At 35.1% G+C, this 13770-nt stretch overlaps 1 protein-coding gene across 1 annotated transcript; it reads left to right on the forward strand.

Moving 5' to 3' along the window:
• The first annotated feature begins 3140 nt into the window (after positions 1-3140).
• Positions 3141-7343, forward strand: BRL1B (brassinosteroid receptor-like protein). Its single transcript, XM_006582356.4, has one exon. It carries the CDS (start codon positions 3339-3341, stop codon positions 6972-6974), a length of 3636 nt encoding a protein of 1211 aa, XP_006582419.2. The 5' UTR covers positions 3141-3338; the 3' UTR covers positions 6975-7343.
• The last annotated feature ends 6427 nt before the right edge of the window (positions 7344-13770 follow it).

Below are 13770 nucleotides of genomic sequence, written 5' to 3' on the forward strand. Positions count from 1 at the left end.
CATTCCAGAATCAGCAATGTTCTATGGTACAAAGAAATTCTACACCAATTATACGAAAATCACATGTTTATGTATGACTGGTTGGGTGGCTGTTAAATTTTAAAAAATGAAAAATAAGGTATTTGACGGATGGTTACTTTATATACAAATTCATCTCATACGAATTTGTAGTCTTTACACATTTTTCTTTCAGAGGTAAGATCAAGGATAAATTTAGTTAAATCTCGTGCGCCTGATCAACTTCACCCAAACCAAAGCTTAAAATTGGGTATGATATTGTAAAAAATGATAAACATGATTGGTTAAGGCCTAGTTTAGAGTTAAATATCAAGCACGTTCAACCATACTCAAAATCCTATTTTTTATCTGGTGTAGACTTTTTTTTTATAACCCAAAGGGTTGACGTATAAGTATAAGATCTCTCTAGGTTTACAAGAGTTCAATAATCTATTTAAGATGAGAATCGTATTCTTTAAATTTTAAATTTTGATGCAATCGAATGAGTAATAACTCAACTTGAGTAAAGAAAATATCAGCTAATTCAAATATCCCACAAGGAATTGGATTCGATCATCAATTTTATGGACTTGATTTTTTTTTTTTAAACCATTATGACCCAATCCACAATGAGTTGATCCAAACGGTAAATTTAACCCAAGTTGATACTTCTATTAATACTCGAAGTTATGCTTAATTCAAAAAGAAAACTCAAAGATGTTCTTCAGTTCTTCTCTCGTGTTTTTATGATGGCACTCCATGAGACAAAGAAGGTGGAGATATTATAGGCATAATTGGTGGTAATACAAACGTCTTTGATATATTAAAAGAGGGGACTAGCCGCATAAATAGAATCATACATGAGAATGAATTAACAGTGGTATGGGAAGAGGAACTGGGAATCTGCCACTATTAATTCAAAGCAAAATACTAACAACTAAAAACATTAAAAATGTATAAAAATCTATTTTTAATTATTACTGTATTTTCAAATTGTAATAATATTAGTATTATGTTTCAACTTTTTAATTATTAGTGCAAATAACGTTTTGATGTGATATTTATAAAAAAGAAAACTTGTTAAATTTAAAATTTTATATCTAGATAATATTTTTTTCGTTTTAATTCTGTGAACGATTTAAACATAAAATATAACTCTGACTAATGCTAATTTTAACAGAATTAAAATTAAAATTGAAAATTCGAATCACAATTCTGTCCGAAAGAATTTTAAACTTACTGTATCTTAGACCATCCAACTATCCAAGTTCTCAAATTGTTAATTTTTTTTAATGGAAGTCTAATTGAAATTAAACAATGATTAAGAGAAGATAGCTGTGACATGTGGTAGATAAATCACAATCCAAAGTTTGACTAAACCTAGATAAATGAGAAAATAAAGTAAAGAAAATCTTGAGAAGTGGGGGCACCACTTTCCCTTATTCTCCATAACCTGTCCTTGCTCGCCATGTTTTACCCTTTTTATTATAATCCGTTTTTAACTTTTTAATTCACCTACCAGTTCACTTCTATATGCATTCAAATTTCACTTTATCCTAAGTGCAACATTTTTCCTGCAAATCAAGGTCTCCTCTGCTATTTATTCTTCTTTCTTAATTACCAACCAACCAGTAGTACTATATCATATCATATCAAATGCATACTTTTTTTTTTATATATTTCCTACCTATCTCTTCCTAAAAGTGAACATTTTTTCGAATGAAAATTTGAAGTTTGATTCATTATGTCATGAGATAATAGTCTCTTCCGTTATACTTAACCTCTCGTTAGTATATCAAAGGCATAGTTGATTATGAATAGTGTTGTCATTCTATTCAATTCAACATGTTAGGTGCACATGATGTTGAACTATTTGAAGTGGTTTTGTGTATTTGTCTTGCTTGAAAACATCCCAACAAATCTAGCAATTGTTTTTATTTAGCCCACTAGACACGACCTGAACATCGTACCTGCTGCACATCCACACTGTCAAATTCCAAAAGGTATTTTCCAGACCAAATGTGGTTTGAGAAATTATTGCAAGCTCCCCAACTCACCATTAATGTGTGTTTCATAATGATTTCCATCATTACTTTTAGATGATTATCTTGAGTTTAATGGCAGAGATATTATTAAAGCATCTAGTATTAATTATTGCTCCAAAAATATCCTATTGAAAATACAGTACACTAACTCTTATCATTAATGAAATTAACTATCATCAAATAAATTAGTTAATCCGATTGGTATGGGTTTAATTTTTTGAAATAAAGCATTGAGTTTAAATATTACGATGAAATAAATGTAATTGAATTTTCTGACATAAATTATGCATCATGAAAGTTAATAATAAATACAGTACTTTATACTTATGGTAACCCAACAATTATCACCAATTTTGATAAAGGGAAAAAACTTAATGTTGTAATTTATTCACACGAACTACTCCCCACTATTCAACTCAGTAGACACTAAGCAGTAGCTGCATAAGTTTCTCGAATATCTTCAAAACCCCAAACTTTGGGTGATAATTACGTCTTTGAAACCGGAAAGCGATTTGGACCACTTTTTTTATATTTCCAATTTTTAATAATAATAATAATAACGATTCCTTCCCCTCACGTAATTTCAGCTTCCCCAACAATTAAGTCCGTCTTCTTTCTTTATTTATTTTTTCTTTTCCCCCCTTAAAAGAAAACGTTGAAAAAGCAACCCAAAATCAAAGTTATCAGACTTGCCTTTTCTACGGTCTCTTACTCAATTGTTCTGATGTTGCTCCTTAAAAATCACACAGTTTTAAAATTGAATTACAAAATTAAATATTAATATGATTACATGAACTCTTTCTTAGTTATTTCTATATTGCTCCTTGTGCCGTAAGGTGTTGGGTTAAGTCCCGCAACGAACGCAATCCTCATGTTTAGTTGCCAACATTTAGTTTGGAATCCTAAACAGACTACCGGTGATAAGTCGGAGGAAGGTGAGGATAACGTCAAGTCATCATACCCCTTATGTCCTGGGCGACACACGTGTTACAGTGGACGGGACAAAGGATCACGATCCCTCAAGGATGAACTAACTTAAAAAACCCGTCCTCGGTTCAAATTGTAGGACAGAAAACAACTGAAAAAAAAAAACAACACAGAAATCAATTTCAGATAGAGTAGGTACACGTACAGCCACACAAGTCTGAAATTCGGGACAAGAAAGGAAAACAAAGCCCCCGCACCCTCTCTTGTCCTATTCGATAAAACAAATCAAAATTCGGAAATTCTTTCTAGTTATTTTGGGTTGGGTTTTGAAATAGTATTATTATTATTATTATTATTTTCTGATGAAGCATGAGAGTGAAAAAAGGTGAAAAAATGAAAAGAGAGAAAGCATACCTTAGGAGGAAGATGTCATGGTCAGCAAGAAGAGTAGTGAGGTTCCTTGTGACTGCCTTATTCATCATAACCGCAGCAGAAGCAACAAACTCTGATGCGCTTCTATTGATACACTTCAAGCACTTACACGTTTCCTCCGATCCCTTCAACTTTCTCTCCGACTGGGACCCGCACGCGCCATCTCCATGCGCGTGGCGTGCTATCACCTGCTCCTCCTCCTCCGGCGACGTCACCTCCATCGACCTCGGCGGCGCCTCCCTCTCCGGCACCCTCTTCCTCCCCATTCTCACGTCCCTTCCCTCTCTTCAAAACCTAATCCTCCGTGGCAACTCCTTCTCCTCTTTCAACCTCACCGTTTCTCCACTTTGCACTCTCCAAACACTCGACCTCTCTCACAACAACTTCTCCGGCAAGTTTCCCTTCGCAGACTTTGCTCCCTGTAACCGCCTCAGCTACCTCAACCTCTCTAATAACCTCATCACCGCTGGGCTTGTGCCTGGGCCTGGGCCCTGGCCCGAGCTGGCCCAACTTGACTTGTCCAGAAACCGCGTCTCCGACGTGGAACTTCTCGTCTCCGCTCTCGGAAGCTCAACTCTCGTTTTACTTAACTTCTCCGACAACAAACTAACGGGTCAACTCAGCGAAACGCTCGTTTCGAAGAGTGCGAACCTCTCATATTTGGACCTCTCTTATAACGTTCTCTCCGGGAAGGTTCCGTCGAGGCTTCTAAACGACGCCGTTCGGGTCCTCGATTTCTCGTTCAACAATTTCTCGGAATTTGACTTCGGTTTCGGTTCGTGCAAGAATCTAGTTCGGTTGAGTTTCTCGCACAATGCAATCTCTTCGAACGAGTTTCCGCGCGGGTTGAGCAACTGCAACAATCTTGAAGTTCTAGATCTTTCTCACAATGAGTTCGCCATGGAGATTCCATCAGAAATTCTTGTCAGTTTGAAGAGTTTGAAGTCTCTGTTTCTCGCACACAACAAGTTTTCCGGCGAAATTCCGAGTGAGCTTGGAGGCCTTTGTGAAACTCTTGTTGAACTTGATCTCTCCGAGAACAAGCTTTCTGGTTCGTTGCCTTTGAGTTTCACTCAGTGTTCTTCTCTGCAGAGTCTTAACCTCGCGAGGAATTTTCTCTCTGGGAACTTGCTTGTTTCCGTGGTGAGCAAGCTTGGGAGTCTAAAGTATCTAAACGCAGCGTTTAATAACATGACGGGACCGGTTCCGTTGTCGTCGCTTGTTAACTTGAAAGAACTTCGGGTTCTTGACCTAAGCTCGAACCGGTTCAGCGGCAATGTTCCATCGTTATTTTGTCCTTCGGAGTTGGAGAAGTTGATCCTCGCTGGCAATTACCTTTCAGGGACTGTACCGTCGCAGCTCGGTGAGTGTAAGAACTTGAAAACTATTGATTTCAGCTTTAACAGTTTGAACGGTTCGATACCGTGGGAGGTGTGGTCTTTGCCTAATTTAACTGATTTGATTATGTGGGCTAATAAACTCAACGGAGAAATCCCCGAGGGGATTTGTGTTGAGGGAGGGAACTTGGAGACTTTGATTTTGAACAATAATCTAATTTCGGGGTCCATTCCGAAGTCGATTGCGAATTGCACCAACATGATATGGGTGTCGTTGGCGAGCAACCGGTTAACTGGGCAGATACCGGCTGGGATTGGGAATTTGAACGCATTGGCGATTCTTCAGCTGGGCAATAACTCGTTGAGTGGGAGGGTTCCACCGGAGATAGGCGAGTGCAGGAGATTGATATGGTTGGATTTGAATAGTAATAACCTAACTGGGGATATCCCTTTCCAGCTTGCTGATCAGGCCGGGTTTGTTATCCCGGGGAGGGTTTCGGGGAAGCAGTTTGCGTTTGTGAGGAATGAGGGTGGGACTAGTTGCAGGGGTGCTGGTGGGTTGGTTGAGTTTGAGGATATTAGGACAGAGAGGCTTGAAGGTTTTCCCATGGTGCATTCCTGCCCGTTGACGCGGATTTACTCCGGTAGGACCGTGTATACTTTTGCTTCCAATGGGAGCATGATCTACCTTGACCTTTCCTACAACTTGTTGTCTGGGAGCATTCCTGAGAATTTGGGTGAGATGGCCTATTTGCAGGTGTTGAATTTGGGGCACAATAGGTTGAGTGGGAACATTCCAGATAGGTTTGGTGGTTTGAAAGCAATAGGGGTGCTTGATCTGTCTCATAATAGTCTTAATGGGTCCATCCCTGGGGCGTTGGAGGGTCTTTCTTTTCTCAGTGACCTTGATGTGTCTAATAATAATCTCAATGGGTCCATTCCTTCTGGTGGTCAGTTAACTACTTTTCCAGCTTCCAGATATGAGAACAACTCTGGCCTTTGTGGGGTGCCTTTGCCGGCGTGTGGGGCTTCAAAGAATCACTCGGTTGCTGTTGGGGATTGGAAGAAGCAGCAGCCTGTTGTAGCTGGGGTCGTCATTGGTTTGCTTTGCTTCCTCGTGTTTGCACTTGGGCTTGTGTTGGCTTTGTACCGAGTGAGGAAGGCGCAGAGGAAGGAGGAGATGAGGGAAAAGTATATAGAGAGTCTTCCAACTTCTGGGAGCAGTAGTTGGAAGCTTTCCAGCTTTCCTGAGCCTTTGAGTATCAATGTTGCCACCTTTGAGAAGCCTCTGCGGAAGCTGACTTTTGCGCATCTTCTTGAGGCTACTAACGGTTTCAGTGCTGAGAGTTTGATAGGTTCTGGGGGGTTTGGTGAGGTGTACAAAGCTAAGCTGAAAGATGGTTGTGTTGTTGCTATCAAGAAGCTCATTCATGTGACGGGTCAGGGAGATAGGGAGTTCATGGCTGAGATGGAAACAATTGGGAAGATTAAGCATAGGAACCTGGTTCAGCTGCTGGGTTACTGTAAAATTGGAGAGGAGAGGCTGCTTGTGTATGAGTACATGAAATGGGGAAGTCTTGAGGCTGTTTTACATGAGAGGGCAAAAGCAGGAGTTTCAAAGCTTGATTGGGCAGCAAGGAAGAAGATTGCCATAGGGTCAGCAAGAGGTCTTGCATTTCTTCACCATAGTTGCATTCCTCACATTATACACCGGGACATGAAGTCCAGCAATATTCTTCTTGATGAAAATTTTGAGGCCAGAGTTTCTGATTTTGGCATGGCGAGATTGGTTAATGCCCTTGACACTCATCTCACAGTCAGCACGCTTGCCGGAACACCGGGCTATGTACCCCCAGAGTACTACCAGAGTTTTAGATGTACAGCAAAAGGGGATGTCTATAGCTATGGTGTCATATTGCTAGAGCTTCTATCAGGAAAGAGACCAATTGACTCTTCTGAGTTTGGTGATGACAGCAATCTTGTTGGATGGTCTAAGAAGCTTTACAAAGAGAAACGAATTAACGAAATAATTGATCCTGATTTAATTGTGCAGACATCTAGTGAAAGTGAACTATTACAATATTTGAGAATTGCTTTTGAATGTCTGGATGAGAGACCATACCGGCGGCCAACTATGATACAAGTGATGGCTATGTTTAAAGAGCTTCAGGTTGACACAGATAATGATATGCTTGATAGCTTCTCTCTCAGAGACAATGTTATTGATGAAGCTTGAGAAGAGGATCTTTTCTACAAGACTCAAAGCCCTTTGACAGTTGAGAAGGAAATAAAGAGGTTCTCAAAATTTGGAGTGTTGCTGACTAAGTTGACAATTCTGGTGACACTGATCTATATCTATCCTATCTGAAATTGGAGGAGGGTTCTTTCACCTTTTTTTGATGTATATAAGACACTTAATGAGACCAAGAGATCAAAGGCAATCATGGATTGAATTGAAGGTTGAGACTTAAGGTTATAGACAGTTTTGTATGCTTCTTTTTTGCCGATCTAGTGTTCAGCCACTTGAAATTGGTAGATATATATGTATTTTTCCTATGAACTTCACACACTCCATCATCAATGCCACTTTTGCTGATCACTTCAATATTTTGTTTGCCATTTCCATTGGGTTCTGATACTACCACAGTTTTGCTCATTTGGTGTTTTGGTTCATATTTCAACTGTCAATTTTTATTGTCTGTAGAAACCTAGAATCTGTTGTAAATATAAATGAAATCTTCATAATTGCATATTATCTGGATTAGATTAACATCAAATGATCATTGTTCTGTAAGATAAAATAGAGGTTGAAGTTTGGATGCCAATCAACAAACACATTTATCTTTTTGGGTTTCTTTGTAATTAATCAAATCTCAAATAGAATCTTGGTAACCTTAAAAAGAAGGCATATCACAGGGACATGAACAGGGTCAAAGGCTACAGAATATTGAAAATACATGTTCCTTTATTCTTCTTACTTGCGGATTGCTTTGTATATTACTGGATAGCAAACTTAAAACAGCAACAATAACAGCAGAAGCTTTTTTGCTTTGTAATTTTCTTTTCACTTTTTGATTTTTTGAGTTGTTCTATTGGGGTTAATACTGGTTAAATTTAATGCAGTAAATTCCCTTTTTATAATGCTTATTTGGTAAATTCATAGGATAAGGAGTAAGATTTCATAACATTTGTGGAGGTTATATATCATGTGACAACCACACTAGGGGAAGGTTAAGAGGGTTAATATCTATACAAATACCCCAAGCTTGAACTGCACTCTCTCGTAGCTGGTGGAATGTAGAAGCTTTTTCCCTACTGTTGCACATATGATGATGAGAGAAAGCTATGGGAATGCCGGTGCAATTGCTGTAGGCCTGTTGCAATTACTTGAATAGAGAAGCTACCTGCATTCATGTGGTACTATTATTTATCATCTCATTTTTGTTGCATTTTTTAATATTGCAGCACATAAAAACCACATATGGAAGTTGCATATGTTAGATTTGCGTACTCAGAAAGTTGCATGGCCTGGGTTGCCCTCTTCTGTCCATTCATGCAGCATTGTGCTTGTTTTTCCCCTTACACCTGTACCTTTAGTATTTATTGGTAATTGTTGCTCTACACCAAGTCTGGTGCTTCCAATTTTCAAAGTTAATATCAAGTGTGTCAAATGACTTGTTATGAAATAGATGTCTAATTCTAGGCTCAGTCTATGAGCTTTATATGAATTTTTCGTTTGATATTTGCAATACTTCGACACTGTTTTACATGGTAGCAGAGTGATTTTTTTTGTCATGAAACTGGAGTTCCCTCTTACCACTTGATTTTTGACAGTGAACTTGATGATACTTTCAAAACATACTGCTTTTCATATTCCTTGATCTATGTGTCTACTTAGGGGTGAGCATTTTTCACGTTTCCTAACACCATGAACTAATTTCATTCCCTTTGCAGACCCTGGGTTTGCTACCCTGCTTGTTGAACTTGTATTTCAGTCAATTTCATTCTGTTAATCCATTGCTATTAGGTAAAGCACGTGTAGTAAACATCTTCAAATCATAATAATGCATCAAATCTTCAAGTTTGGAAATCTCTCTATTCTCTGTACAGAGATGAGTGAATCTGAAACTTCAATATAATCCTACACTAGTACACAGACAAAACTTGATAAAATTCCTTAGGTTTTTATGTTATTGTTTTCTTATCAGAATTGAAGTTTTATCTCAGTAATCCACGTGATAAAAGTCTGCATTAAAAATCAGCATATACTAAGGTAAAACTTTAATTCTGATTCACAAGTAGAACCATATGCTCCTGTTTAGAAATCAGAAGTGTTATAACTGTCACAATTGTGGTGCACCAATGTTGAAGAAACTTCTCTGAAATTTAATACTATATAGTTAGCTGCTTGCGTTGCTCAAAGTTCAAAAGAAGGGACCTGTCGAATATGCACCCTTTTAACTTTCCAAAAATATGCAATTTTAGTATCATAGCTTTTACAACAAGCAAGATGGTCCTCAAAGTTCCCAGCATGTGTGAGATGATGTTGATCGTGACTCACATTTGTCCAAAATTTGATGGACTTTGTCACTTAAAGTAACGTGTTTGGTTAGAATTTTGTCTGTCAATGGTTATGTGACACTTTCGTCAAATGGATGAGCTGTCGTTTGGGAGGACTAATTGGCATACTTTGTGAAGATAAAACCATCTTATACAGTTATACGCTTTGAAGTTTAAGGACGAAATTGCATATCATGTAACGTTGAATGGTATAAATTGGACTTTAAAGAAAGAGCATTATCATACTACAGTAGAGAAATCTATTCTAATTTATAAAGTTTTGTTCCTGGCATTATGGTGATTCGACATTTCTAACGGTTTATATGGTATTGAATTGTTTAATTTAAAAAAAAAACTAAAATGATATTGATATAAATTGAATAAATTAGATACCTTGTGTTTTTAGAGTTTAATTTTATAGTTATGCTATTTTGTACGATGGATACATAACGAATTTGCATGGATTTCAGTGTATATATTTGCATGAAGTTAAAAATGGTAAAATTGGTGCAGTTTAATCTTGTAAGATTTAAAGATTAAAGATGGGGTCAAATTACAAGGAAAAAGTAAGAACTTTGCAGAAAACGTAATTACAGTCAGCTTGAAGTTGAAAGACACATGGAATTTAAAAGATTTTAAGACTTGACTGTAATATATGCCAATCCGTGAGCTTCAGAGAAACTAAACACATGTTTTTCAAGTACATGATTAGCTTCAATTACATTGTGCAAATCATGGTTATCAAACTCTCGAGTTAACTTGCTAACTCTTACGAGTTTACAAGTTCACTTGTCCTCTGCGAGTTGACTTTTGAGTAAACTCTTTTTTTTAGTAAATTCTGGACAAACTCTATAAACTCTAAGTAAACTCGGTAGACTCTCGAGTTTACCACTGAGTCAACGAGTTAACAAGTTAAAAAAATTAGACCAAAATGCAAGTCATTATTTTAGGTTTTTGTCTTTATAGCATTCATGATACCTTCATTTAATGTATTATTCTCAAATACAAAATTCTCACATTTAATAATATTAAATCCTTGTTCTCTAATAACATCAAACTTTCGATGAGAATGATCTACCACTATTATAACCTCTGCAAGTTATTATTTGGTAGTGATGCATTATTACTAGACTTGGTTATTTAAATATTCTGAACATTATGATTTACTATTTTGCTTTATTATATTGTTAAAATGTTTAATTAGTATGTTATTTATAGATATTTTGTTATTATTTTTATATGAAGTAGACTCTTACGAGTCTACGAGTTGAGTCACGAGTCAAGTATATGAAACTCTCACAAGTTTGCGTAAACTTTTGAGTTTGATAACCTTTATACAAACTATACTAGTACTTAATGAGTCAAAGCTAACCGTCTCAAATTGGTATCATCATCTGTCTAAGCTAAGGTGTCACATGCCTTCTTCATTTCTAGCCAAAGAAATATTTACATCAATATCCTCTTATAACAGAATGTACATTTTCTTCTAGCTTATTATAAATTTAAGCATGTTATGTACTATTTATTTATCACTCTCAGCCAATGGACCACCAAGTGCTTTTGACCAAACCAGTTGAGTATCCTGCACTAAACCATTGCCCTCATGCCAATACTCCTTGTCCAAGTATACGAACCTTCATATTTCAACTAATTATATTGAGCTCCCTTACCTTTGCCAAAACTTCAATACATAACCTTAGTCATCTACCAATTTTTTTTCTCCATCAGTTACTAATCTTGTGAATCTAACGAATTAAATTGACATTGTGAAGAATTATAAGATTGATTTAGTGGTTAGAGGAACAAGGGGAATGAATAAATCTTGGGTTCAAATCTCCTCTCACTAATATTCTAACAATAATTAACAAGTAACATTTCTCCAAAAAAAAAAATGATCTTGTGATAGTTTCTTGACCTCTTCTATATTTTTAAAATCATATCTAGTGAAAATTTGGAGGCATTTGTTTTACACTTTTACTGGTTGACCAACTAATTTCACTAACAAATGGTGCTTTACAAGTTTCTGCTTGTCGTATAGCATCTCGTGAGTCCCATGTGAAGCAATTTTGAATCAATAAAGTTTTTTTACGTCATAGCTTATGTCATAAGTTTTAGCATGAAGCTTATTAAGATGAATTAAAAAGAAATTCATTTCGTAATTTCACCATCAATTGCAAGTTTGTTGAAATGAGTTTTTTTTTCTCCAATAAAAAAACGGAGTTATAACTTATAAGCCCTTTTTATAAGAATAATTCTAACAAAAACCTTTGTGTCGATTTTAAGTTTCATTGAGTAAAATTTCCACGAAATATTTGTTGGAAAGCTGCATCAATTAGAAATTAAATTAAATTCTTAAAAAATCAAAATAATAATTTATTGAATTCGAAATAAGGGGTTCAATTTAGTTGATTGAAAAGTGTATGAATGTTATAAATCCTCGGTATTAACTTATTATATCCAATTCTTACGGATAAAAAATAAAACTAATAAAAAATAAAATTTCACTTTCTTTTTTTGTGGGCAAAAAAGAAGTCTTAAAATAAATGGAACTGCGTACCACTTTTTTATATAATTAAAGCTCAACTATGTTTTTAATCCCTAATAAATACTTATATTTTATATTTATTTTCTGGTAATTTTTTTTATTGAGTTCCTAATAAATCAATAATTTTGTTTTTAGTTCTTGATATTTTTTTTAGTCTTTGATAAGTTAACAAATTTTATGTTTGTTTCATGATAAAAAAAAATTCATTTCTTATTATTCTTTTTCAAAGGGATTAATTACAAATGAAAAAAATTCATCAGGTAACAAACACAAAATTGATTGATTTATCATTGACTAAAAAAGTGTTAGGATCAAAAAAAAAAATTGTAATATCATGAAACAAAACAAAACTTTTTTATTAGAGAACAAAAAAAATTTAGATATTTATTTTATTAGAAATTACAGCCTCTAATTAAAAAACCTAAGACGCATCCAGTGTTTGAATGAGCAAGGTTCGGAATCATTGGCTTGCAAGAAGTATAGAGATCCAATGAGATTTAAGAATGATTAATTGGATTTGACTACTTTTTTCTGGGAAAATACCTTAAATTTACTTCTTTCATTTTTACTTTTGTTTTGATCATGAAAAAGGAGAGTTAAGAGGAAGAAAAAAAAAAATACAAAAAACTAATTGAAATAACATAAATATTTTGTTTCTTTTGGAATTATTGGGCACAATTCTTCTATTATGGGAGATCCATATGACAATAAACATTGGGACCTAGAATGGCTTTGATCCTCTCTTCAATCTCCGTCCAATCTTTCTTTCTTTAATTATACTTTTTTAGTAAAGGTTTGTCCAATACCCAGCTTTATTGGTTGTATAGCTATTAAAGCTAAACATGCAAACTTGCACGTTATTTCGAATTATATAATCTTCATTATTTAACTATAGCTGATAATATCTTGTGTATATGAGTTTTTAGGTACCCTTATACCTTCAATATTTTCTCCGTCGATAAAAAAAAAAAGTTAATACTAATACAGTAATATGTTTACATTGTTTACATATATGCGTTCTTATTTTGTGGTGAAGAGACTGGAAAGACATGACATATAAGACGTGAAAATAGGAGAAAACAACAAAAGTGAATATGTTTGGTATTATATGAAATATGGTAGAACAAAAATAAAAAGTGATGTCTTTTTCAAATTTATTTACTTGCAAAAATGAATTAATCGATTTTGCATAACGTGTTATCACCTGACTTTCACTTTCATCATGTGTCATTATATCAACCCACAGTTGATGTGTCTCTTTGTTTCGATTCAATCTATAACTTGAGTATCTTCTTTGGAGAAAAAAAAAACGCATACCTCGTTTGCTTTGCTATTTGAGACTATCTCATCTCAAATTTTTTTTTCTTAAATCAAACCCTTCTAAATTTTCTGTTTTTCTTGCTTAATTTCATTCACTTATTTCTCTCGTTCTTATTTTTATTTACTTTTTACTTATTTAATTTCTTTCTCTCCTACTAGATAGATTGAGAGATAAAGGTAGGAGGTGAGAATATGTAAGTTTTCCTATTAATAATTCAAAAAAAGACAAGCAACCGTATTAAAGCTTTACTAAACAATATTAAAATATTAACTAGCTCTCCTCTTGTAGATATATTTGTTCCAAAAAGATGCATCTGTTTGTCATTTTCTATTTATCGTTTCGTCGAGGTAATTACTCTTTAGATTGCAATATATATTATAGTATATGCTCCTCCTTGTCCTAATATATATAAGGTCGAAAGGTCCTATAATTCAGTTTTTGGTTTAGTCTTTGAGAGCTCCGGATATTTCGCTATGTTAACTTGTCTTTATCGCATTTCAAAAACTGTCCTCGCCACGTTCACGTACACAACTATACCATTTAAAATGCGAACTTAATGCATTAATTAATAGTACTATAGTTAAACTAATCTAAAAGTCTGTATAT

This window comes from Glycine max, chromosome 6 (assembly GCF_000004515.6).
Source record: "Glycine max cultivar Williams 82 chromosome 6, Glycine_max_v4.0, whole genome shotgun sequence".
Lineage (NCBI taxonomy): Eukaryota > Viridiplantae > Streptophyta > Magnoliopsida > Fabales > Fabaceae > Glycine > Glycine max.

What these genes read in the sequence shown, in the direction of transcription:
- BRL1B (XM_006582356.4), top strand. Translation starts at nt 3,339, where the DNA reads ATGAGAGTGAAAAAAGGTGAAAAAATGAAAAGAGAGAAAGCATACCTT.